Genomic DNA, 27,678 nt, shown 5'->3' with positions numbered 1-27,678 from the left:
CAACTGCCATCTTCCGACACCACTGCATCTCATGAGCTCGCGTTTTCACAGGCACAGAATAAACACCTGACGGCATGACTTCCATGGCCCAGGAGCGTCCCCTTGGCCACTGTGCAGCGGCTGGGCCATGCCCCGCGAAGCACCCTGCCACCCAACTGGTACTCACATCCAGGGACTCGAGGCAGTACCAGCAGAAGGCGTGTTTGCAGTTCTTACACATCATCTGGGCACAGCCTTCGTCCCGCTCGATGTAGACCTTGCACTTGGGGCAGCGCTTGATGGGTGCGTCGTCCTCATCCAGCTTGAAAGCAGAGCTGAAGCAGGAGAGACCCTGTCAGACTGTGCTCGGAGGATCCAGGGTGACCTGCCAGCAGGGGCCACCCCGGAATCACGAGCTCAACTAGCTGAGGGGCTGAGCTTGTGTGTACTCAGCCGTGTCAGACCCTCTAAGACCCCAGGGACTGTCGCCCGCTAGGCCCCTCTGTCCACAGGATTTCCCAAACAAGAATACTGGAGTGGGTTGTTATGAGGTCACTTGCTATTAAGTGAAATAAGTCAAAACCAAAGAGTCTCAAACTCTGGAAAATAATACCAAAAAACAAAAAATGAATCAGCAACTGTGGGGGTAAAAAATGAGCAAGGTCAGCACAGACCTAAATTTAGATGTGTACAGACAAACCAAAGAAAACAGGGCAGAGGCTCAGAAGGGAGGTCTCTGAGTGATGGGATTATGGTCAAATTTTATGTCCTTATTCATATATTCGCATACTTTCCAAAAGGTTGATAATACATAGCATGCTCTTTGTTATTATCAAGGGAAAAAGTGTTAATAACACACACATGCTAATCACTTACTTAGATCTACTTGGTGTCTGTACAAAATCGTTTTTCTGAGAGGTCTGGGCAGGCCACGGGGGTGAGCATGGACACACTGAAGCCTGAGTTCAAGTGCAGCTCTTCTGCACACGGGCTGGGTGGCACCCTCTCTGAGCCCCAGCTTCTGGTTGCTGTGAGTGTGGCAGATGGGATTATTCATGAAGGGCACTGGGCAGGGCAAGCCTGTATGAAGTGCCCAGAAAGTGGCAGCGAGGGTTCTATACTGCTCACAAAATGACAACCTAGGTATCTTTCTAGGTGTAACTGTAGAAGGACGCCCAGCCCGTGCTGTTAAATTTTATGTCAGCTGAAAATGCACAGAGTCATCTGAAGAAGTAGCTCAAATTCACCGATTATGGGGTGAATTTGCTATATCGTTATAAACCCACGGCATTTACCAAGGGGAAGGTGATTCTCCACAGAACTGAGCAGATGATGCAGAACCTAAAGCATTCATGAGAGAGCCAATTCTGGCATTTTGAATGCATTCTGACCACAGGACCTTCCACAAGCGTCATAGTGACTGTAAGGGTTAAATACGTCATCACTTTACACAGTTATTTGAGAACCGGTGAGCTTCCAAATAATTACATAGATTTCCCTGGTGGCATAGCAGTAAAGCATCTGCCTGCAACACAGGAGAACGCCTGCAGTGCAGGAGACGCAGGTTTGATCCCTGGGTCGGGAAGATCTCCTGAAAAAGGAAATGGCAACCCACTCCAGATTCTTGCCTGGGAAATCCCGTGGACAGAGGAGCCTGGCAGAATACAGTCCACGGGGTCGCAAAAGAGTCGGACACAGTGACTAAACACACCACCACCAACAACAAACGATTACACCCTCGGGGTCTTCCTAAGCTCGAGACTCTTGCATGTGAGGTGTGCACCAGTTTAACAGGTTCTGTTTCATTCATTAGTACAAGGTGACCAGGAAAGACACGCTGGAAGGTACCTGGTCTCTCCGGGAAGGAAGGTGATGGGCATGGTCTCCGGGCAACCCTGGCCGGGGTGCCAGCTGGCTTTGCAGGCAGAGCAGAACTCCGTGTCACAGGCTTTGCATTGGACCAGCTGAGGGGTATGCAGCCCCATCTCCTGCAGCTGGCACACCGCCTGGCATGTAGACGCCGGGCACCAAGTCCGACAGGGGTCCAGGAGCACCTCTGACACAAAGAGAAAAAACGGGCAAGTCAGAGTCTGCAGGACCAGGGAACTGGCGGGGCTTGGGACAGATGGACAGGTCAGCACACAGCTTCTCGTATTCACGGGAGAAAAGAAAATCAAAGTCAGACATAACATGCCCTTTAGGATCTGGGACCCACCTGGGGGTCCCTCCTCCCTCCAGCCACTCCCCACTCCCCAGCCCACTCGCGTCGGGGGGAGAGCAAACCCCCAAGTACCCCCAGAGTCCTCAAGGATCCGGAGCCCCATCCTGGAAACCCCGCGGTCCAGCCAGCACCTCCTGCCCCCACCTGCCTGCCCTGAGACACGGCGTTGCCACAGCAACCCATCTGAAGGCTCACAGCCTTGGGTGGGGTGTGCTGTGGGCACCCCGAAATGTTGGGTAAGGATGGAAGTAAGATGAAAAGGAGATGGCTGGCTCTTCTTCTCATCAAAGGGCACATCCGCCTACAACGGTTTCCATCCCAAATTCACATCAAAGCCCTGAGAGCTAAGGACTGTGTGAAATTCATTCTTCGACAGCCGGTTTTCCCTCTGAAGTGGAGCCTGATTTAATGAAATTAGTGAGAAAGCTGATTTTGAAAAACAGGACCCCAGGACACTCGCATGCCTTCACATCTGCGTCCACATCTCACTTTTCTTTAAATAAAGGGTCCTGAGCTGCTCCGCCAGCACCACAGCAAGCCTGATGACGGGTCCCATGGGCCCTCTGTCCAGTGTGACTGGACTCTCAGTGCTGGGCGGCAGGAGGGAGCACCCAACCGGAACCCACACGGATGCTGATGCCAGGCCAAAAGGCGAGGAGGCCAAAGGATTACAGGGTGTTTGCAAAGGCCTCCAAGTCGGTCACTGATTTGCAAGCTGTTCCCAGGGTCACCCTTGAGAAGGAACGGACTGTATTTCACTGCGAACCTAGAAGCAATGAAAGGCTCTTCTCGGCCATGTGACTGGCCAATGCCCGAGTGGGCCGGTTCACCCACATCAGAGATGGAATGTCTAGACACTGGGACCCCCAGCAGGCTTTGGATGTCATGGGCTGCAGGTGGGCTGGGCTGCCCCTCAACAGGCATATGTTTGCCACACTCCCTGGACTGGAAGCCAGATTCAGCCCTCAAGTTCCTGTCGGGTCCCAACAGACTGAAAACCACCTTATCATCTAATTCTGACAGTTAGTATTTCAGTCTTTAAGGGCCATGAGGTCTCCATCCAACTACTCAGCTCTGCTTCATTGGTACAAAGGCAGCTGTGTTGATCTGTAAAGGAGTGTTTCAATAAAACTTTATTTACAACGCCAAGCCAGGGGCTGGGCAGATTTGGCCCACCAGCCATGGTTGGCTGACTTCTACTCTATTTTAAAAAGGTGAATTAATCAACAGCACCTAGGGGCTTTCCAGGTGGCTCAGTGGGTAAAGAATCTGCCTGCGATGCAGATTCCTGAGTTAGGAAGAGCCCCCAGAGGAGGGCATGGCAACCCACTCCAGTATTCTTGCCTGGAGAATTTCATGGACAGAAGAGCCTGGTGGGCTATGGTCCCTAGGGTCACAAAGAGTTGGACATGACTAATGAGACAGAATGCAATCAATAGCACAAAAACTACCAAACCGGTAGGTCCAGCAGAAGGTTTAGAAGACTTGCTAATACAAAGGAACTCTGGCATCCAGGAAAATGTGATACTTTCTCATCGATGTTCATGATAATAAGGTAAAATCTTCCTGAGGCCTCAGTGGTGAGTGAATGTGTAAAGCGAGGTCTTGTCATGAGCTGAGGGTGTTTGCTTTTTTAAGACTGTTTCTGGCTGTCAGATCCGAGGAGGTGGTTTTGTGGGGAAAATGCACGCGTGTGGGACAGTGGTCTGCGGGTTCCGGGCTGAGGGGGCAGGAGAAAGAAGCACGGAGGGATGAACAGTGCCCTGGGCACAGGTGGGAGGGGCGAGGAAACGCCAAAGGCTGCTCCCCCAGAGTGTTGTGCCATTTACCTGGCGGCCCTCCCCTGCCCCCATCTGGATTTCTCTACCAGCAGTTCTGGCTCCATGCTGGCTGAGCCCCGACCTGCCTCACCTACATCACAGGGCCCCCCACAGGCATGGTCCCTCAAGGACGGCACTGCAGGATGTGGGCGCTCAGCCTGCAAAGACGGCAGGATGCGTGCAGATAAGCTACATCCTCCGCTGGTCGGCTTCCTGGCTGACTTGACTGAGTGTTCAGTGCGGGTCCAGCTGAGCCCCTAAGGGGACGCCACTGCCCAGATCAGGTCCTTCCAGTCTCCACGGCACCCCCTTCCTGCTCTCAGCAGCCTGTGCCGTAAGGAGGGGACCGGCTTTTCCAAGGTCTCTTCCGGCCTCTCACCGTTGGGCGGCATCTCCCGGTCACTCCTCTCAGCGCCGCACATGTAGCCCTGATTATAGGATGCGGTGCGCAGCAGAGGAGACCTGGTTAGTGTTTCCATGGTAACTACTGGCAGCGTGTGACTTGTGTCCTCTTGGAGCTGTGCGAGGGCACTGCCCATCCCCACGGGAGAGACTCCCTGCGGCAGACGGAGGGCAAACACCCCGCCCCACTGAGCTGCCAGCTCAGAGACCCCCCCCTCAGTGCTGCCAGCACCCCCACCCCAAGAGCACAGCCCGGCTCTGCTCTCAGATGTCTGTTAAAATTGTACAAGATCCCTCTGCTGCTGGAGCCTGCCCGCTGGGTATCCAATATGGGACACAACCAATAGGAAGATCCACACTGGACACCAGCACAGCTTTTCCTTCCAGGATGTGTTTATGCATACATAGCGATGTCTGCCTACCTATCTACCTATTTATCTACCTATTTTACCAGATAAATAGGTAGACATATATGTTTATATATGTATATATATATAAACATCTATATATTTATATATACTATATATATCATATATACACTACCACATCTATACACTATACATTAGATACATTATAGCCAATATGTTATAAATATTATACACATTGTATCTAGTATGTATACACGCACATATTTGTACCTAATATATTTTCAAACAAAGCAAGAAGTGTATTTTCTGGCACAAGATGAAGAAACAAATCTTAGCTCCCCTCTCCCCGAGACAGATACATAAATAGAAATCAAGTAAGTCCCTAACTGCCATACTCATCAAAAAGCCCAAGACTCTTGTAAAAGGTGTTCTTCTTTCTTAAACACAGTTGTCTTTTGAGAAATGCCCTGTGCGGGGCAGTGGGTCCTCCATCCCTTCTCATACCTCTCCCACTGCTCCGGAAATGTAAGTAAACACTGCAGCATGGCCTGGTCAGTGTCCAAAGAGGAACTCGTGTGCAATGCCATGGGGCATGTGAGCAAGTGATGGACCTTCCCGGGAAGCCTGTGGCTCCCAGCTTTGGGGGTCTTACAGCTGGCAGACGAAGTGCTCAGAAGAGACCTCCTCCCAGCGTCCAGCTCCCCAAGGATCCTGGCTGGAAGAGTGGGATGCTCAGGTTAAAATAAGGCTCTGCTATGAGACGTGCAAATGGAGAGAGTATCGGAACTGTGACCGTAGCACTTTTTAGTAACTAAATGTTGTCAGAAGATGATGTGGACTGTCACTTTTCCACCAGGCACCATCTTCATTTGAAGGTGACTTCGAAGGGAGAGAGCAAATTGAAACCTGCTTCACTGATCCCATCTAGAATTTGCTCAGTTCACTTCAATTCAGTCACTCAGTCGAGTCCAGCTCTTTGCGACCTCATGGACTATAGCACGCCGGGCCTCCCTGTCCATCACCAACTCCCATTGTTTACTCAAACTCATGTCCATCGAGTCGGTGATGCCATCCAACCATCTCATCCTCTGTCACCCCCTTCTCCTCCCACCTTCAATCTTTCCCAGTATCAGGCTCTTTTGAAATCAGTCAGTTCTGTTCATCAGGTAGCCAAAGTATTGCAGTTTCAGCTTCAGCATCAGTCCTTCCAATGAATATTCAGGACTGATCTCCTTTAGAATGGACTGGTTGGATCTCCTTGCAGTCCAAGGGACTCAAGAGTCTTCTCCAGCTCCACAGTTCAAAAGCATCATTTCTTCTGTGCTCAGCTTTCTTTATAGACCAACTCTCACATCCATACATGACTACTGGAAAAACCATAGCTTTGACTAAAAAGACTTTTGTTGGCAAAGTAATGTCTCTGCTTTGTAATATGCTGCCTAGGTTGGTCATAACTTTTCTTCCAAGGAGCAAGCATCTTTTAATTTCATGGCTGCAATCACCATCTACAGTGATTCTGGAGCCAAAAAAAATAAATTCTCTCACTGTTTCCCTATCTACTTCCCATGAAGTGATGGGACCAGATGCCATGATCGCAGTTTTCTGAATGTTGAACTTTAAGCCAACTTTTTCACTCTCCTCTTTCACTTTCATCAAGAGGCTTTTTAGTTCTTCTTGCTTTCTGCCATAAGAGTGGTGTCATCTGCATATTAATATATCTGAGGTTATTGATATTTCACCCAGCAATCTTGATTCCAGCTTGTGCTTCATCCAGTCCAGCATTTCACATGATGTACTCTGCATTTAAGTTAAATAAGCAGGATGACAATATACAGCCTTGACATTCTCCTTTCCTGATTTGGAACCAGTCTGTTGTTCCATGTCCAGCTCTAACTGTTGCTTCCTGACCTGCATACAGATTTCTCAAGAGGCAGGTCAGGTGGTCTGGTATTTCCATCTCTTTAAGAATTTTCCACAGTTTGTTGTGATCCACACAGTCAAAGGCTTTAACATAGTCAATAAAGCAAAAATAGATATTTTTCTGGAACTCTCTCGCTTTTTCGATGACCCAACGGATGTTGGCAATTTGATCTCTGCATTTTCTGCCTTTTCTAAATCCAGCTTGAACATCTGGAATTTCACAGTTCACGCAGTGTTGAAGCCTGGCTTGGATATTTATGAGCATTATGTTGTTAGCGTGTGAGATGAGTGCAATTGTGCAATAGTTTGAGTATTCCATGGCATTGCCTTTCTTTGGGATTGGAATGGAAACTGACCTTTTCCAGTCCTGCAGCCACTGCTGAGTCTTCCAAATTTGCTGGCATATTGAGTGCAGCACTTTCACAGCGTCATCTTTTAGAATCGGAAATAGCTCAATAGCTCACTAGCTTTGTTCACAGTGATGCTTCCTAAGGCCCACTTGACTGCACATTCCAGAAGGTCTGGCTCTGGGTGAGTAATCACACCATCTTGGTTATCTGCATCTTGAAGATCTTTTTGGTATAGTTCTTCTGTGTATTCTTGCCACCTCTTCTTAATATCTTCTGCTTCTGTTAGGTCCATACCATTTCTGTCCTTTATTGTGCCCATCTTTGCATGAAATGTCCCCTTGCTATCTCTAATTTTCTTGAAGAGATCTCTAGTCTTACCCATTGTATTGCCTCCTCTATTTCTTTGCATTGCTGAAAGAGGAAGGCTTTCTTATCTATCCTTATCATTCTTTGGAACTCTGCATTCAAATGGGTATATGTTTCTTTTTCTCCTTTGTCTTTCACTTCTCTTCTATTCACAGCTATTTGTAAGGCCTCCTCAGACAACCATTTTGCCTTTTTGCATTTCTTTTTCTTGGGGATGGTCTTGATCCCTGCCTCCTGTACAATGTCACAAGCCTCCGTCCATAGATCTTCAGGCACTCTATCAGATCTAATTCCTTGAATCTATTTGTCACTTCCACTGTATAATCATAAAGGATTTGATTCAGGTCATACCTGAATGGTTAGTGATTTTCCCTACTTTCTTCAATTTAAGAAGAAATTGGCAATAAGGAGTTCATGATCTGAGCCACAGTCAGCTCCCAGTCTTCTTTTGCTTACTGTATAGAGCTTCTCCATCTTTGGCTGCAAAGAATATAATCAATCTGATTTCAGTATTGCCCATCTGATGATGTCCATGTGTAGAGTCTTCTCTTGTGTTGTTGGAAGAGGGTGTTTGCTATGACCAGTGCATTTGTTCAGTGACTGGCTATAATTAATAGCCGGGTTTCAAGTCTAACATTTTCATATTCCATTCAGACAGATCTCTGCTCCTATTAAGTCCGAGTCCTTTTTTTTATTTTTTTGCTGCTTTGAACACAACACTAGAAAAATATTCTAAAATGATAGTTTTGAGAGATATTTTTTTAACCTAAGTCAAGTTGGGTTCATTACTATGCAAAAGAAAAAAAAAATCTTCTTTGACTAAGTCAAAGTACAGAAGAAATAACAACAGTTAAAATTATTAGGTAGGAATATTTACCCAGCTGCATTTTAAAATTCAATGTCATAGAAAGTTCATTTTCTCCTAACCCAAATAACTGCCAGTTTCTGTCAAGATTCCCTCTGGAAAATGTTTTCAGAAGAGGCTCACAGCCTCAGAAGTCCAAATTAATCAAATTTATAGCTCTACATACCGACTTCTGTATCACATGGCCACATATTTAAGCTATAAACTGCCCCAAACCAAAGAATATATGGCATTTCAATAAATAAGCTCTTGAAAACAAATTTCAATGTCATCAGAACTCCTGTATGATTTTTTTTAGGTTGGCCACACATTACCTTTTTTTTTTTTTTTTGGCCTTGAAAAGTGAGTCTCAAGAGGAAATGCAGCTATCTTTAGCATTTCTTAAAAAAAAAAAAAAAAAAAGGAGAAAAAAACTTTCCACATTCAGCTAAACAAGGAGTCTCTGGACACACTGCTCTGGTCTATTCGGCATTCCATCCCCATCCTGACAATGTTTTCCGGTAAACACGAAGCCCAGGGTTGTGCTCATCTCTCATGAATGCCTGATTCAGGAGACCACTACGAACCTATCCTGGAAGAGTGGGGAGCAGACAGCAGTTGCTCAATAACCCACCCAGAAATTTTAGAATCCAAATACAGCATCTTCACAATAGTCTTACGTACAGAGCGTTGTCTACACATCTGTTATTCTGCTTCTTTTCAGATGAGCCCAAGGTCCAAAAGAGATATGAAAACAAGATCAAACAAGATCCACAGAATAATGCCATCTTATGAATCCAGCATGGGGCTTCCCTGGTGGCTCAGACAAGTAAAGAATCTGCCTGCAATGTGGAAGACCTGGGTTCAATCCCTGGGTCGGGAAGATCCCCTGGAGAAGGGAATGGCGACCCACTCCAGTATTCTTGCCTGGAGAATCCCATGGACAGAGGAGTTGGCAAGCTACAGTCCATGGGGTCACAAAGAGTCAGATGGACATAACTGAACGACTAACATACACACATGAACATGGCATATTTCAGACAACAAAGACAGAGATCCATCCCAGACAATCAATGTGTCTTAACACTGGAGCAGCCTGGCTCCAGCCAGGAGGAGTAGGCGGAACACTGCAGGGCTGAGGGGGATACCTGGTCCATGCCCTGCCACCCAGCAGAGATGGAAACCAGAGCGCATTAGTTAGCCTCTGCAGGTGTCAGGCTAACAGGCAACCCTGTTGGGCTGCTGTGAGGCTTAGTAAGACAAGACCCCAGCATCCACTGGCCCCACCGGCGTGCAGTAGACAGTGAGGGCAACAGACCTGTGGTCAGGGTGGTGGTGACCACCACCACTCCACCCTGCCCAACCTCGGGACTTCCTTCCAAGGCTTCCTATCTTTTAAATTCTGTGACGGCCTAAGAATTCGTCCTCAGCCTGTTAGGCCTTAACCTGGCTGGGGAATAATGCCCTGTGAGCGTCTCTTTAAACCACTCCCATAATCCCAGATCCCTAGAAGCAAGCTGTTGCATGGATCTTCCCTGCTACCAACTAGACCCCCCCAACAGAGGCCATTCAACTGTGAGCTCTGCAGAAAACTCAAATGACAGCCAAACTTCAGAAGGCTAATTTACATCAATGTTTTCACGTCCGCTGCATCCAAATGATGCACAGTGGCACTCACCGAAGCACTCCCCCCAAGTTTATACACCAGATTCAATCACAGGAGTCTTAAGCGGCTGTGACACCGGGGCACCTACCTCTTTCAAACTGTAGCTTTTTGTATCTTTGCATAATTTCAGCCGCCACCATGCACTCAATCTAAGGGAAGAAACAGAAGAGAAAGGAGTCTAACCATCTGAGGGCTAGAACACAATGCCAGGTCATCCTGGACAGACCCTGGGACCCCCGACTCACTGGAGAGCCCCACACGTGCACCCCGATTTCCCCAGCCGTTACGTGCCTCATTCTCCTGCAGGTGGCCCTGTTTGGGGCAGGCAGCATCTGGACAGCTAATCGCAGTTTCTAGTCCTTCTTTGATCAAGAGCTCCACATACTGTTTCAGGCACTGAAAAAAACAAAACACAGAGAAGTATCTGTAAACATCTTCCTTAAGGCTGAAGGAGCAGTGACGCATTTAAAAAAAAAAAAGACAAATCAAACACATTGTTCCAGTACAGTTTTTTTGTATTTTTGCCCTGTAGTCCTTGGCAACGACCAAATTAGAGGTTATATTCACTTGACAAATATTTGTGGGGTACCTCTGCTGCACTAGGGCTGAGGATGCGGTTGGATCCTTGTGCCCGACCTCAGCAAACACCATGCCAGTGTGCTCGGTGGGAGGAGCGGGGAGGCAAGGGAAGCTGGGGACCCATACTCCTCAAACACACACCAGACGCCAGGGTTCTGCTCAGTCCCCTGTATGCCACTGTTTCACGTGGCACTTAGAATGTTTTCGCAGGAAAGTTATGACCACGCCATCAATTGGGTGTGAAAACTGAGACCCAAACAAGGAACCGCCAGCACACCCAGACAGCAAGGGCAGAGCCCAGACTCCAGCACAGCCTCACCTGCCTCCAAGTCGCCCCTGTGCCCCCACTGAGAACCCAGGTCGAGCTGCCCACCCTCCTTCAGTGACCTCTCACGCAACGGGCGATGACTGGCCACCACCCCCCACCCGAACTTCCGAAGTAAGTCAGAAAAAGTAAGTAGGAGACACAACCCAGAGCTTATGCCAAAGTGAAGCGGCCTTTCCCAGGGCCAGTCCACTCCTGCATTATTGTCTGCTGGTCTTGAAAACCCAATGCTCCCTGAAAAGCACTTTTTAAACAACAAGTAGAAGAAAAGTGATGGTCTTCTCTAGGCAAGGACACTGCCCAATGTGCCTGAGACAGACCCTGAAGCACTTACATCAGATGGCATCAGAACTCAAAGAGGATGAGAAACCGGACCTCTCAGTCATGGGAACACAAAGTGAAATGCCTCAGCAGCATCTCCAAGTCCACTTCCCATCACAGCCCAGGCTGCAGAGCTACAGAGACACCTGGAACCCGGGTCGGTCCAGGCAGAGCTGAGGATCGGTCACATGATGGGCTTGGGCCGCAGCTCTCTGGACAAGAAACCAGAGATGCCCATCCTGCTGGGCTTCTGCGACGGCAAGAAAGAAAGCACGGAAAGTCACCTGGCATGATTCCTGGTACACAGACCAGCTAAGTAAGAGTGGCAGCTGTTATCTGCTGCGTGTCTATCTTGGTGATTGGTGTCTAACAGTCATAGGTGTAAAAAATATCACAACCTTAGCAGCAAGATCATTCTTTTACATTTTATAATTAAGCCTGTCTAAATCAAGTGTCTGGGGGACCCTAGAATGCCATAAAGTGATAAAACGCTGAAAACTCTCACAATATTGTGCAGAGAAGTACACAATGAGAGAAAGCTTACAAAATACAACAGTTAAAGCTGGTGTGATAGGTACACTCGGGGGACACTTCTGACTCTAAACATCGCTGCAAGGACTTGCGTGTATCAGCAAGCAGTGCGTCACACCTGCAGAGGGCTACCTGGGGGGGTGAATATTCTATGCCGCCAGCAGGCTCTGCACACTCTGCAAAATGACTGTTTCTGGAAGCATCTATGTGCATACCATATAAAAGGCACAGGGACTTCCCTGGTGGCTCAGTGGAGAAGAACCTGACGACAAACGCGGGGGACACCAGTCCGATTCCTGATCCGGGAAGACCCCACGTGCCATGGAGCAGCTAAGACAGTGAGCCACACTCCTGAGCCTGTGCTCTAGATCCTGGGGGTTGTAACTCCTGAAGCCCATGTGCCCTACAGCTGTGCTTCACGACAACAGAAGTGACCACAACAAGAAGCTGGGACACCACAGCTAGAGAAAAGCTTGTGCAGCGACGAAGACTCAGCACAGCTGAAAATCAATTAATTAGTTAAATTGAAAAAAAAACACAAAGGCTAGCAGAGAATGAAAGCTCCTTTAAAGGAGAGCGCAGCGAGGATCTGTATCTGACCAAGCCACCATGGAAAACAAGTCCAGTCTTCTTCCAGATAGAAACTGGGCCGTGACTCACAAGCTGTGCTTTTCAATCTAATAGCAAAAAGATGTCTTGAAATGAGCACCCGAAAATGCCTGAGAAACCTCGGTGAAAATAAATATACAGGACAGAGGCAGACACTGAGTACTCCTGACTATCGTATTAATTACAGCTCTCTGTAACCGAAGGCCTCAGGACTCCGTGTTAATCACCACCTGTGTTAGCCAACTAAACAAACAAGACTCTCAGGAGGTGTTAATCGCTCCCCTTAGACAGAGAAGAGAACAAAGCTCAGGGAAGTCAGAAACAGGACAAAGTCGGGGTCTGCAAGTGGAGAAGCTTGGCTCAAACCCACGTGTGCCTGACTCTGAAGAGGTGGTGGTTTTTTTTTTTTAAACTCTCGCCTGCTTCCTCCCCAGTCAAGAATTCTTTCATAAGCAATCATTACTTACTTATTTTGTTACCTCGTAAATTTTCTAATGAGTACAAAGAACCGTATGCATTTCAGACCAGCAAAGTCTGAGTCACCCCAGAGTGTGTCTCTATGTGTCCCTGATGCTTGGGTGCTGGGACCCTCCAGGACATCAAGACCCCCAGTTCAGTTCAGTTGCTCAGTCGTGTCTGACTCTTTGCAACCCCATGGACTGCAGCATGCCAGGCCTCCCTGTCCATCAAAACCCCCAAGGCCCCCTCAAAGATGAACCATGCTGAGGTTTCGGGGAGGGGGGGTCCCAGCCTGGGGAGGGGGTCAGGAAGGTACCAGAGAAGGAAAGCTAGCCAGAGGGACAAGGCCTCTCAGGAAAGGGGAGTCCACTGCACAAAGCACAGGAGGGTCCAGGAGCAGGAAGGCAGTGAATGGAGAGCTGCAGAACGTTCCAGACTGTTCATTGTCCACTTTCTCGCCCAACCCTTTGAACCCGGGTCCAAAGATGCAGAGGGGTGCTACCGATCTGCTGGGACCCCCGTTGCTTCGGAATCCTTCGCCAAGGAGAAGGGGCCGCAGAGAGATGGCTGCCTGGTGTGGAATCTGCAACAAGCCTGAACTTGGCCTGCTTTCTCCCTGGGAGGCCCGTCGGCTACTGATGATGCTAACAGCTGGGAGAAACCCCCAGAAACCATGCTTAAAGGTGCCTGAGTGGCTTCTGCTTATCAGGGACCCGTGTTTACAAACGGCCCACACAGCAGATCTGAACAACGGCCATGGGACTCCTGTGGACCGGGTTCAGGCAGCCAAGACCCTGGGACCACCGCCCTGGTGGGAATGCCAGCGAACCCTTGTGACAGATGTGAGCCTGCACCCCTCTGAGGCCCCCGGCCCCCCATAGTGTGGAAGGAAACAAACCCCGAGGACAGAAAAGGATGCTCTGGCGGCTAGGTGCCTGCACACGGACCACGAGTTCTGCCCGGCCCCCACGGCCTCACTGAGGGAGGGTCTGCTTACCCCTCTCCTCTGCTAGGAGGCAGGCTCTTTGAAACCCAGGCTGTTTATCCTCCCAGGCCCTGGGACTGATGGAGTGCTGGTGAAAAGCAGGGCCTTAACAACTCGGCAGGAGAGACAAAGGCCGACAGCTCAGGGAGTGAGTGGGTCCACACACAGGCCAAGCCAACACCCGCACAGACGTGAACACAGACACGCATCTGTGCAGAGGAGGGGAGACCTGGGGTAGGACCTCAGGTCGCTGCCTGAGCTTGCTGGATGGGCACCCTGGCCCCTTGGTGGGTGAGGAGGGCAGACGCTTCCTACAGGGCTGTCCTCAGGCGGCTGGAGCCACTGCCTGGCACAGCGGGTGAGACGAGAATACTTCATGCAAACCGTGCCCCCCCCCCAACGGCTGCCAGGGGCTGGAAACCTGAGCAGACCACCCAGCAAGCCCCGCCGTGTATGTTCCGGCAGCAACACCACTCCAGGCTGCAGGGATTGACTTCACCCGAACCAGGGACTCCAAGAGATGAAGGCTGCTTTTGTATTAATAAAAGTTTTAGAGGGAAAAAAAAAAATCAGATTTACTTTCTACTGAAAAAAAAAACCTCTCATCTATGGGTACTCTTGGTCTGGTGGTCTTGCCAAACCACCAGCAAGCTGTCTCCTGGACTCATCTCCCCTTAGATCTCTGACCCCTCAGGTGCTGAAGCCCAGGTGGGCCCCACAGTTCGGGGGCACTGGGTAATGTCGACGCTCAGCCCCTCCGTGTGTCCCCTGGGCCTTCCCCTGAGGGTCCCTCAGGGTTTCTAAAAGTCAAAACCCAGTCAACCATTGGACCAGGAAAATGACTTTCCCTGAAGGCAGTGTCCCTGGTGGAAGGACACACAAAGGTCTCGGTAACACCAGTTCCTGCCACTCCGACGCTGTTAGCCTGCACCCACCAGCCTCTCTCTGTCCACATGGACGACTTCCCACCAAAACCCTGCCAGTCCACCAGTCCAGACTGGGGTGCCCATCCTTTCCATGGGCCCCCCGACCTGCAGCCTGGTGTCCATGCACAGCTGGCCCCACAGGCGGCTGGGGCAGACGCGACCCCTTCTGAGGCCCTGTTGCCCCGGAATGCCCCCACCCTTGTGGGAGAGCGTGTGACCACAGGTGCAGAGAAAGACACGGGCTGAGCCCATCTGATTGGCGACGCCCTCCTTCAAGAGCACTGAGTCGACAGTTCTCAGCTGCGAGTCTGTCACTTGCTGGGATTTTCCAGGTCAATTATACCAGCAGGCACTGGGCACCCGCTTCTCCAGAGGGTGGCGCGGGGAGCCCCGATGATGGCACAAGGCCCTGGGTGGCCATCCCCGCCTCGCCACAGTGAGCACACAGTGGCAGGCCGGCCGGCCCGAGGTGCGGATGCTGCTCATTCAGTATTGCTGCCCAGAGAGGAAGCTGTCCATCCCAGGGCTGGGTCCACCCATGGTAGAGGAACTCCAGGAGATGGTGCACAGGTGTGGCAGCACGTGGAGTCGAGAAACAGAGCAGGTGGTCCTGGGGGACTACGGAGCCCGGCGGGCCGGGGAGACTCGAAAGCCCCCCAGAGCTGAGCCGAGTAGCAGTGTCATCTATGGAGGCTGTGGGTTCCCGGGTGCCCGGAGTCGATCCATATCACCAAACGATGTTGTATAAGAACCTGGTCTCCACGTGTGAAGATGAACCTGACGGGGCAGGATGACCGGTCCCAACAGGGGCACCGGGGCAGCCCTGGCTGTGGGTAGGGAACTGGGCCCAGCCTCTGCCCAGGCTGCAGCTACACCAGGATCTGAAAAACCAGCCATCAAACCTTGTACCTGCCTTGGGAAGCCCTGCTGGTGCGGTCACACGCCTGCTGATAAAATGCAGGAGGATGCCCTTTGTTCTGGAAAGAATTGCCCTGTTCTGAGAACTGGGCCATGGCCTCAGGGACCCGGATGACAGGTGACGCTTGACTCAGGGGGCCAGACTCAGGGTGACATTGGGAGGTGACCAGGGGGCGACAGTGGGGATGTTCTATGGATGACTCGGGCCAGCTCTGATGACCCGGGAGCACTCTGGGACTGAGCCAGGCCTTCCCCTTGCTCCCCAGCCTCACAGAAGAACATGAAGCTGAAGCTACACCTTCTGCTCATCCGCAGAAACCAACAACCATCTGATGCTGCCCGTCCCCAGCGTGCTGGCCGAGAGGTGGAGCTCCTAGTGGGCAGGTGCCATCCACCCCACCTCCGCAGGGAGGGTGCTCTGCTAGGGCTTCTGACCAAGCTGCAGGAGAAGCCCTGCATGCAGGACATGGTCTATCTGCTCCAGAGTCGTGCAGGATCAGGAATGAGCACGTAACCCAACTACATCTTCATCACGAAGACCTCCCGGGGGAGGGGAAGACAGGAGGGGTTGTGAGGAAGTGAAGCCGCTCGGTCGTGTCCAACTCTTTGAGATCCTTCGGACTGTGGCCCACCAGGCTCCTCTGTCCATGAAATTTCCCAGGCATGAGTACTGGAGCGGGTTACCATTTCCTTCTCCAGGGGATCTTCCTGACCCAGGGATCAAACCCAGATCTCCCACATGGCAGACAGATGCTTTACCGTCTGAGCCACCAGTAGGAGGGGTTAACATACAATAAATAATTCAGGGAACTGCAAGTTAAATTGACAGTCGTTACTCGTGTGGATTTCTGGGGCTTCCTCCGTGTTCTCGGGCACCCAGAGTGTCCCAGGGTGGGTACAGAGAGGAACACGGCACGTGGTGCTCAGCAAATCCACTGAACTGCAATGGTCATCTGAGTGCATCTTTTAGGACAGATGTTCCCTGGGACGCATGGCTGGGGAAAGCTGCTCTTTTGGATTCCTGCAGTTCTAACCCCAAACTCAGAAATGAGCTGAAGGGGTTAAGAGCCTGCAGATGGCCTACCACGGACCAGCTCCTCCACACACATGCCCCGAGCCTCGGGGTGAACTCCGTTCATCTCTTACACGGGTGAGGCCCACAAGGGCGGCGGGGTCAGAAACAGCCTGCATTTCAGGGCACTGATGCCCAAGCCCAGCTCCAGGCTTTGTCTGGACCCCCTTCCTCCTCAAGGTCAATCTTCTTCTTCTGACCCAAAGCCGGTAATTCTCGGGTCATTTTTTATCTTAAGAGAGCCTTCCTGCAGCCTTGCACAACTTCCTCTCTTCACTCTTCTCTTTTCAGGTCTGTCCCCAAGAAAAAGACACAGGCACTTCTGCTGGTGGGGGGCCCTGGGGCCTCCACGAGGGGATGGGGCCTTCCCCTGCCCACCCAGTCTGTGGACACACAGGTGTTTCCTGTGCTTCAAGCCACACGGAGCTGCAGACACAAGCAGGCCTGGTCTCAACATCTTAATTTTTAATAAACAGTCGTGGAAAAAAAAAAAAATCACAACCATCCCCTGTTTCTTAGTGCTCCCAGCAAGCGCTGTGAGAAAACAGTGCTCATTTCCTCTATTCACAAGCTCTGAGTTAAATTAAGTGGCTGATCTGAATTAGAGCTGCTATCCTGTAGAAAAAGGAAACTAAAACGACAAGTACAACAAATGAAAGGGGCGTGAAACCACGGTGGGGTGAATGAGCGACCTTCCAGGGGAGCAGAGCTGTGGTCTCGGAGGCCCTCCCCGCGATGGCATACTGGGGGCAGCAGGGAGGGGCTGGGAGCTCGCTCCCGGGCACAGCTGCACAGGGAAGCCAGCCAGTTAGCTGAGACTGGAAAACTTCCCTTCAGGCAAGAAAAGAGGCAATTTTGCATAAAGAGGATTCTTTAATCCAGCCAGACACGGCTGGACCATTCCAGTTCACCCTTCAGAAATGAAAACGCTCTGTGTTCTTCTTGGGCTGGAGGTCTGTCTGTCCATTCACCTCCCCTGGGGCCCTCTGCCTCCCGTCCTTCCCCAGCTCAGAAAATGCCCCCAAACAGCTTCCTGTGCTCCAGGTTGAATTTCCTTTCCTGGGGTGTCAGTGAGGCAACATTGCTTGGCCACCAAGCACGCAGCTGAGGCCAGCTCTCTGTGGTTCAATCCATCTATCAGGATGATTAGATAGCATCACCGACTCAATGGACGTGAATCTGAGCAAACTTTGGGAGATGCTAAGAGGACAGAAGACCCTGGCATGCTGAGGTCCGTGAGGCTGCAGAAAGTGGAACACAACTGGTTGCCTGAACAACAGCAGTCACAGGTCCTGCTGTAAACCAGGTATTTGGGGGCAGAACTGTGCCCTCAAGAAGCCAGGGTCTAGCACAAAAGGAAGTTGGACACACAGACTTAAATGACTGCAACCTCCGTCTCCTCATCCATAAAATCTAGATGAAGCTACCAAATGAACTTACATTTCAAGGAGATCAAGAGACAAACAGAGCAAGGGGCAGGAAGGAAGAAGCCTCTGGGGTGGCGGCTGTGAGGGGACAGAAACTAACCAGGACATCTGAGCAACACACAGGCAGGCCGTCCGGAGAGTTTCCTCGTAACAGTAACTTTTTTAGTTTTTCACAGTTTAAAGAAAAATATTTTTTCTGGACTTTCTTTTTTATTTTGGAGTTCCTTGAATGGGAAAAAAAATAAAATTTAATGAGACAAACTGAAACTAAATCCTACACCCTCATTTTTCTTTTCTGATGAGTAAAATGTTACGTCTGAGTGAGGCCTGATGGGAACAGAAGACCTGCAGGCCTTAAGTTCTGTACAGCCTTTGGCTCAAAATGATGCTGGCTGCATCTGCAGGAGATTCAAGAGTGATTTCAACACTCCCGTGGGAGGGGAGTTTGAGGGGGCTGGATGCACGTGCATGCATGGATGGGTTGCTTTGCTGTGCACTGAAACTCTCCCAGAGGCTTCCCTGACGGCTCAGCAGGTAAAGGATCCACCGACAATGCAGGAGACATGCATTCAATCTCTGGGTCAGGAAGATACCCTGGAGAAGAAAACAGCAACCCACTCCAGTGTTCCTGTCTGAAAAATCCCATGGACAGAGGGGCTACATTCCAAAGAGTCGCAAAGAGTCAGACACGACTGAGTGACCAAGCATACTGACATGTATAACTATCTCAACATTGTTAGTAGACTATACATCAATATAAAATCAATTAAAAAAAAACACATCCTCTCCAGTTTAGCACTAAGGCAGTGCCAGCTGACACACAGAGCCAACTCTCCTGTGTCCACACTCACCAGAATGGCACCCTGACCATCTCAGGCACACCACTGTTTAATTAAATTGGACCCAAGCTACGGTGAAGATTTCTTTTCCAGAAAGGAGCATGCACACCATGGCAGGGTTTCTCAGCTGCACTCCCAGCTTCTAAGCCTCTGCGTAACTGATCACTTCTGCACCACGAGCACCCGCAAAGGAACCTGCCCGACGAACTTGGAAGAGAACCCTTCCAGGAAAACTGCGTGAAAGCGAGGGCGACCCTGCATGCTGTCTGCAAACCAAAAGCAAAGGGCTCATCCCGAAATCCTCTTAAGCCGGGTCCCCGGCGAGACCAACCAGGGTGCAGAAGACGCACTGGCACTGGGCGATGGTCGTCATCTGCTCCGCGGGGTACTCCCCCAGACACAGCTTGCAGGACACCAGCGGGTCCAGGGCCAAGTCCCACGACGGCCGGCACGCGCGCGCGGCGCTCATGGCAGAGCAGTCTGAAACGAGAGAAGCACAGGCTGTCAGATCCATGTGGCCTCCACAGAACCCAGGCAGGGCCACTCCCTGCCTGAACCTGGGGCCCCGGGGCTGGCCGAGTGACCGCTGAGGGGCCAGAGTTTCATAGGCCTTATCGGGTCCTCCGAGAAGTTTTAGCCAGAGGCCCCTCACCTGGTCTGTGGGTGATGCTTCCTCTCCTGTATTGACGGAAATATTCCTTTCCCACATTGATGGTAATATACCTTTCCTGTATTGATGGCACTATACCTTCTCCATACTGATAGTAATATTCCTTCCCCGTATTGATGGTAGTATTCCTTTCTCGTATTGATAGTAATAGTCCTTCCCCATATTGACGGGTAACGAGGGATCCACCCACCCTCATGCTTCCTTTCATCCCTCCAATGGGTCTTGAGGAAGACACAACCTCATCAATCAAGCACCCAGCCCAGGAGGGCAGGACGTCAGCAAGCCAGCGAGAGAAGCTTTTGTTAATATAATTGTTGATCAGGTCAAGCTGTTTTCTGCTGTAGGAACATCACAGGGAAGCCAGTGTGTGAAGCTCTGGCCTCAATGTTCTGTGTCCTCTGGGTGGAAAGGTCTTCCCACGCCATTTCTGTCCTCACTGCCCAGGTTCCAAATGACCTTCCAGAAACAGCCCATGCACCACTGCCTCCTAACAAAATCCTGGAAGATTGTCTAAACTGTGAGCTTCAGGGAGGCGGGACCTTGGGCAGGCTTGCTCACTTCTGTGGGTCAAGTGCATCCAGCAGTGTCTCAGGTGAAGCGGACACTACACAGACACATGGATGAACAGTGCTCAGCTCCCCAGCCTCCCGACATTCTCCGGCCATGCTCCCCCTGGGCTGTGCTCCCCTGACAGTATGCATCTTTCTATTATTATGTTCACACACTGATCTCCACTGTCTGTGGCTCAAGGGGGCAAAGAAAGGGTCAGCCTCCAGCTCTCAGCTCAGCTCTGACCCACGTGGCCTCCATAACTGCCTGCTGATGGATCAGATGCTTGCATCCAGGGATGTGGCTTCTCCCATCCTGCCCCTGGCACCGGATTTAAGCCTTAAAGACATTTATTTTGCACCTGTGTTGGTAAGCATGTGCTTTATTCTACCAGCACCCCTTGCTCCCCAAATTCAGAACTGAGAAAGATTCATATAAATTTCACATAAAATTCCTGGCCATCTGAACTCTTACCACTTGCTATCCTAATCTTAGGACCTAAATTGATTTAGACAGCTGGCATCCTTTCCTACGGAACCTCACTGTCTGAAGTGAGGAATGAAAAGGTTTGGAGAGCAAGATACATCTGCATTACCCCCAGTCTGTGAGGTCATGAAAAGAGGATTTGTCTCGTTCAACTCCACACATACGGCAGGAGACTGTTTGCATGTGTGCGTGCTAAGTTGCATCAGTCGTGTCTGACTCTTTGCGACTCCATAGACTGTAGCCCACCAAGCTCCTCTGTTCATGGGATTCTCCAGGCAAGAATACTGGAGTTGGCTGTCATTTCCCTTCTCCAGAGGATCTTCCCTATCCAGGGATCGAACCCGCATCTCTTGTGTCTCCTGCATTGGCAGCTGAGTTCTTTACCACTATCGCCACCTGGGAAGCCCAGAAGACTGTGTACATAGTGACAAAGATACAACATATCAAGGGAAAGAAAAGAAGACAAAACAGCACCAACCAATGACCAGAATGTACACAAGACGGCTCTCGGATCTTAGAAAGTCTCAAAGATATATGAGACAGAGTTCCCCACCTTGGGGTATTCAGTTTCAACTCAAGAACATTCTACACCAAATAAAATGTAACTGATAACACAAAGGAGAGTTAAGGATTACGTGTAAAATCAGTGCTCAGGAACTTCGGAAAAACTAGAAACCAGCCTGGGTTAGACTTCTCTGAGGAGGAGAACTTCACAGGGGAGAGGCTTGAGTTTTATGGGGAAGTTGCATTTCCTACAGTTGTGAAAAGGGGGTGGATATCAAAACAGGAGACAGAAGTGTCCGAGCATCTCTCACCAGACAACGGAGGTTAACCACAAGGACTCTATGCTTCCAGGGCCAACAGAACACCCGTAGCTAGTAGGGTGCTGGGTTACCTGACCACAGTCAGCCTCAGTCTGTCCATCTGTGTGATGGGGCCATAATCTCCATCTCCCAGGGCCGGTGCAGCATTAGGAGAGACCGTATAAAAGACCTGGCACACCTGGCAAGGCTCAGTAAACCCCCTCCCCTTCCCTATAGCTCATCCAGCGGTGAGAAACTCTGATGGCGCCAGTCCTTTCCACAGTCAGGGCCTGGGTGTGACCACCACCGGCGTGAGTCATTCCGATGGTCACAATGTGTGCACGAGTGTGCTCAGTCACCCAGTCATGTCTGATTCTCTGCGATCCGATAAAGTGTGGCCTGCCAGACTTCTCTGTCCATGGGAGTTTCGAGGGGAGAAGACTGGAGTGGGTTGCCATTTCCCCCTCCATGAGACTGATAGCTTACAGTAAATGAGGTCAGATTCGTGATCTCCGAAGCAGAAGACTTAGATGCAGGACCAGGGACCAGGCTTGATCACTCAAGAGCTTTTATGTGGCAGTTTTATTAAAGTGAAAGATGACAGAGAAAGCTTCTGACAGAGACATCAGATGTGCCCCACTAGCTAGTCTTATCAAGGCCTTATATACTTTTACCAGACCCATTCCCACAACATACATCTTAAAATAACCACATTAGAACTAACAGTAGAAAGGTTTCATCAGACTCACTCCACAACCTAATCTTAATGGTATTAGAACTAACAATAGAAAGGTCTTACAGATACACTCCCATAATATACATTTTAAGATAACAGGTAGGTTATTGTCAGAAGGTTCTTGTTAAGGAGAAACATGTCCTTGAGCAAGATACATTGTTATATCGACTAAGACAAAGCAATGTAGAAAAGAAAATATTTGTAGTTTTCTCCTCTTCAGGAGCTTCAGACCCCTTTCTCCTCCTTGGGGACCCTGGACTTCTTATCAACCTGCCTAAGAATTGACTCTCTCAGGATCTTCCCGACCCAGGGACCAAACCCGTGTCTCTTGCATCTCTTGCATTGGCAGGTGGATTCTTTACCACTGCACCACATGGTAAGTCCAAGGGTTATGATACTTTTCTCAAAAAAAAAAGTACATCCTCTTCTTGTGTTTTGACAGTCATAGCTCACTGGGTATCACTAAGCAAATGTTTAGTTAGGATGAAGCACTGTGGGTTCCAGGCAGGGCACTGGTGGAGGGAAAGCACTGTGACTCAGGGGAAGAGACCACAGGATGACCTTGAAAACTCGGAGGAGATAAGACACAAGGACACAAGACCCAGGGTGTGAGTGACGTCAGGCTGACAGAGCAGCAGAGGGGACCCTGACCTGTGAGAGCTCAGACAAGCAAGGGGAATGACCGAATTCCAGCTGGAATGGGCTTTGGGGGTGAGGACAGAAATCAGAATTCAGAGCAGCGGCCTCTTCCCAGGTCAGTTAATATCTGAGAACAACTTAGTCTGAAGTAAGTGTAACTTCCTTTGTTAGAAGGGAACTCTGAGGTGGCCTGTGGCTAAGAATCTGCCTGCCAATCCAGGGGACACGGGTTTGATCCCTGATCGGGGAAGATCCCACATGCCACAGAGCAACTAAGCCCGTCCACCACAACTACTGAGCCAGTGCTCCAGAGCCGGGAGCTGCAACTACTGAGTCCACGTGCCAAACAGCCCCTGCTCTGCAACATGAGAAGCCACCGCAACGAGACGCCCTAACACCGCAGCTACAGAGCAGTGCCCGTTCCGGGTAAGGAGAGAAAATCCGCATGCAGCTATGAAGACCCAGTGCAGCCAAATATAAACAAATAAAATTGTAAAAGAAAACATTAAAAAGAAGAAGAGAACTCTGATACAAATTCAAGTAGCTTTCGGAAGGGTTGGAGTCTTCCAGATAATTAAAACAAACATGATAATTTGAACTTAAGTCAAAGGGGCCAGAACACTTTGTTGATTTGAGGGGTCATTCAGCAATCTGGAGGGTGCAGAGCGTACCAGAGTCAAGACTCCCCCACTCCCTGAGTCTATTTTCTTTTGTAACATTTCCCTGCACCTTGAATCTATGCTTATAATTATTATTTTAAATGTCCACTGTTGTTTGGATCCGGGATCATGGGCCAAGATTTTTTTGTTTATATTTCCCAGTACCTTCTTCTGTTTTAATCCTTAATGTCTCTTAAAGCTCACAGGACGGAGCACCAACTATATTTTGATTAAGTTGTTGTTCAGTAGCTCAGTTGCTCAGTTGTGTCCGACTCTTTGTGACCCCCATGGACTGCAGCATGCCAGGCCTCCCTGTCCTTCACCATCTCCGGAGGCCTGCTCAATGTCCATTGAATCACTGATGCCATCCAACCATTTCATCCTCTGTCGTCCCCTTCTCCTCCTGTCTTCAATCTTTCTCAGCATCAGGATCTTTTCTAATGAGTCGGCTATTCGCATCAGGTGGCCAAAGTATTGGAGCTTCAGCTTCAGCATCAGTCCTTCCAATGAATATTCAGGATTAATTTCCTTTAGGATTGATGGGTTTGATCACCTTGCTGTCTAAGGGACTCTCAAGAGTCTTCTCTACCACCACAGTTCAAAGGCATCAATTATTTGGTGTAAGAATGTTAGCTAGGCCCTAACAGGGATCACAAAACTTTATTGGAAGCATTGAGAAATCACTTAAGACTGGAAGTGTCCCCAAGGGGGCAGAGATTGCTTAATTGGCTTTTCTGTCCTGGAAAGCCGCAGACAGGCGGCAGTGGACGCTGTCTGCAAGGTCTGGGGTCCAGATTCTGCAGAGATGTCACCCGCCAAGGAGCTGATGACACAGTATGTCACCCAGAAAGCCGGGTTCAAATTCCTGTCCTGCCACTTGGAAATGTGATTTTGGAGAAATTACTCAACCTCTATAAACTTTGGCTAATTTTTTTTTTCTCTCTCTCTCTGTAAAACCTATACACCATCACCTCCCATGTACAGTTGTGAGGACTGAGTGAGAAATAATATATTTAAAATTCCTGGGACATAGTGCTTGCTTGCTAAGCAGAGGTCATCATGCGATGTCAGATTGAAGACCCTGAAGATGCAAATGAAAGTGAGAAGAGAAGCTGAACCGAAAGATGATAAGATGGACTCAGGGTCAGGAAGGTCACGCTGATGGGCCCAGATTACTTTGGAAGAAGGAAACAACCCAAACCTCAGAAGCCTCCGGCTTTATCATCTGCTGCACAGGCTGCGGTAAGGCCCCAACTGGCAGAAATCGGGAGCTTAAACCTTGCACACCGTCTTGAAGCCCACGGCCCTGTCCCCACACACTGCATCTCACCCTGGATCGCAGGGCCTGGCTGGTCCCTTCCCAGACAACTCACTCTCCTGCACCTTGGTGCCTTTCCTGTTTACGGCCTGGCCAAAGACATGACTCTCAGTCCAGCGCGCAGGGCTTGACCTCTTGCTTCCTTTCTTCCCTGACCACGATTTCCACTTGACCTGAGACAGCGTGGCCTTCCACTGCCCTGGGCACAGGTCAGCCGCGGCCCCTCACCTCCATGTTTTCCGATTTAGCCTTGGAGCAGGTCAGACATGATTTCCTGGCACCTGGTCAGTATTCTTTCCTCCCGAATAGACCCTCTCTGAGGTGAGCTCATCATCACGATTAAGAGGGAACAACAATTGGGCATATTTCACCAAAAAAAAAAAAGTTACATTGTCTAAGCCCATCGCGACCTTCCCGACACACAGGATGGGCTGAATATGACCTTGCAAACACTGAGCAGCTGCAAACTTGAAACAGGAATTGGCAAAGAAACTCACAATGCACAATTCGAGAAGAAAACAGTCTTTGTTTTCCTAATGCGAATGTCAAGTAGAATGAAACAACAAACTATTTTAAGAACATCTGGTCGATTATAAGTATTATTCAATCTAAGCAACTCAAAATGTTTACAAGGCAAGTCACTCATTAAGCACCACGGGGTTATGCAAAGAGGGTGCCTGGTGAAGAGAGGTCTACAAGGATGAGAAACAGCCAGAAGGGAAAAGAACCCATTGAGGGAGACGGTCGTAAAGGTGCGGTGTGGTTATTTGGCCGGAGGAGAAGGGGACGACAGAATGAGATGGCTGGATGGCATCACCGACTCTGTGGACATGAGTTTGAGTGAACTCCGGGAGTTGGTGATGGACAGGGAGGCCTTGCGTGCTGTGATTCATGAACTGAACTGAACTGATCCTAGCCCTGGGGCATTCCAGGTGACTCAGTGGTTAAGAATCCGCCTACCAATGCAGGAGATGAAAGAGACCAGAGCAGGAGATCGAAGAGTTCGAGTTTGATCCCTGGGTTGGAAAGATCCCCTGGAGGAGGAAATGGCAACCCACTGCAGTATTCTTGCCTGAAGAATCCCATGGACAGAGGAGCCTGGCAGGCTACAGTCCAAGGGGTCCCAAAGAGTCTGACATGACTGAGCAGCTGACACACATCCCAGCCTCGGGCTTTGGGGCTATGGATTCTGCACATCCCTCTTTACCCTCCACCACCCCTTCAAAGCACAGCAGTCAAAGGGAAACCAAATCAGGTGCCAGCCAGTCACACCCACCCTTTACACTCAGGACCCCTTCCAATAAGCCCTGCTGCCCTAAAGCCGACTGAGGTGTGTCCATGTTCTTCCCTGGCAGAGGGAGCAGGAGAAGACATAGCAACCTGAATCTTCCAGGGAGTTACCATCGCAGTGAATCTGAGAACCACTGGTCTGTGATTCCACAGGATGGCATCGCCCCAGGCACCTCCCAGCCCGAAGCCAGTGGAGGTAGAAGCTCAACATACAATCAACTCTGAAAACCGCGGCACTGAGCAATCTGTGTCTGCCAGGCACTAGGCTAGACTCTGTGTAAGGACCTTCTTTTATTCTTTACCATCATTCTCTCTGGGGAAGCAAGCGAGGATCAGGGAGGAGGCAGCCCCCTCTGCAAGCCATAAAGATGATGCGTCAGTTCGCAGGTGTAACACACGTGCCTCTGGTAGAAGTCAGCACTGGTGGAGGCTATCTGTTGGGGTAAGAGGGGAAGGCGGGGGCTATGCAGGAACTCTGTATTTTTAATCTCGATTTTGCTGTGAACCTAAAACTCTTCTGTATGGTAAGTCCCTAGAGATTTGCATCAGTTTCATAAATCTAAAAAGTCAAATCTGTTCATCTAAATCTAAATTTAAAAACCAAATCTGTTCATCTGACTTGCCCTAAAATAAAACATTTGTTTTAAAAATTTGTTTTTATTTAAACCCAAATAAGCCTATTAAAGAGCTTCCCTGGTGGTGCAGTTGGTAAAGAATCTGCCTGCCAGAGATGAGACAGATGTAGGTTCGATCCCTGGGTCGGGAAGATCCCCTGGGGGAGGAAATGCAGTCCAGTAAAATTCTTGCCTGGGAAATCCATCACAGAAGAGACTGGAGGGCTACAGTCCACGGGGTTGCAAGAGTCAGATACGACAGCCCTATCATTAATCAAATGCAGAGTCAACGGGGAATATTTTAAAGAGTCTAAAATTTTAATCTGTTTTAAGATTGTGTTTTCCCTAAGCAGCAACATTTTTGTTTTTAACCTTTTTTATTTTTATTGGAATAGAGTTGATCTACAATGTTGTGTAGATTTCGGGTCTGCAGCAAAGTGATTCACATGTATGTATATATATTCTTTTTTCAAATTCTTTTCCATTACAGGTTATTATAAGAGATTGAGTATAGTAACCTGTGCTATGCAGTAGCTCCTTGCTGGTTAGCTATTACAACATGTGTGTGTATATTAATCCCAAACTCCTAAATTATCCTTCTCCACCCTCCTTCCTCTTGGGTAACCATAGTTTGTTTTCTATGTCTGTGAGCCTATTTCTGTTTTGTAAATAAACTCATTTGTATTCTTTAAGATTCCACCTCAAATAGTACTATTAATTGTGATACTAAAAATCAGAGGCCTATGGGATAAACTCTAATTGGGCAGATTAGTGTGTATATTTTTAACCATTCAACTCCATGTGGGTCTTGAGACGCTAATGAGCACAGTAACACTCCAAGAAGCTATACTACAGGCTGTCTCCACTGGACAAAACACAAACCACATTTTGTTTTGTCCACACAGCATCAACCACACAAGCACAACCACACAAAATCAAGGTTAAAAAGAAAAAAAAAAAAAACTTTTAAATCATTTCACTGTCACA

At 49.4% G+C, this 27,678-nt stretch overlaps 1 protein-coding gene across 3 annotated transcripts in view; it reads right to left on the bottom strand.

The window, feature by feature from the left end:
- The window catches only part of RNF144A (ring finger protein 144A), a 130,571-nt gene that overhangs the window by 17,680 nt on the left and 85,213 nt on the right, over positions 1–27,678 (bottom strand). For 2 of the 3 annotated variants that reach the window (XM_055399777.2, XM_055399776.2), the window contains exons 3-7: positions 19,259–19,407; positions 10,228–10,332; positions 10,025–10,085; positions 1,828–2,035; positions 167–314 (exon numbers count right to left, since the gene is read on the bottom strand). In XM_055399777.2, the coding sequence (XP_055255752.1) occupies positions 167–314; positions 1,828–2,035; positions 10,025–10,085; positions 10,228–10,332; positions 19,259–19,396 (660 nt within the window). In that variant the 5' untranslated portion in view covers positions 19,397–19,407. Of the gene's footprint in view, positions 1–166; positions 315–1,827; positions 2,036–10,024; positions 10,086–10,227; positions 10,333–19,258; positions 19,408–27,678 lie in introns of those variants that run through there. The other variant, XM_055399778.2, reaches the window with a different exon arrangement.

Source organism: Moschus berezovskii, chromosome 11, assembly GCF_049115385.1.
Source record: "Moschus berezovskii isolate FMDL1 chromosome 11, NW_MosBer_1.0, whole genome shotgun sequence".
Lineage (NCBI taxonomy): Eukaryota > Metazoa > Chordata > Mammalia > Artiodactyla > Moschidae > Moschus > Moschus berezovskii.
Note: the sequence above shows the minus strand (reverse complement) of the source record. Positions and strands in the feature narration are given on the sequence as shown.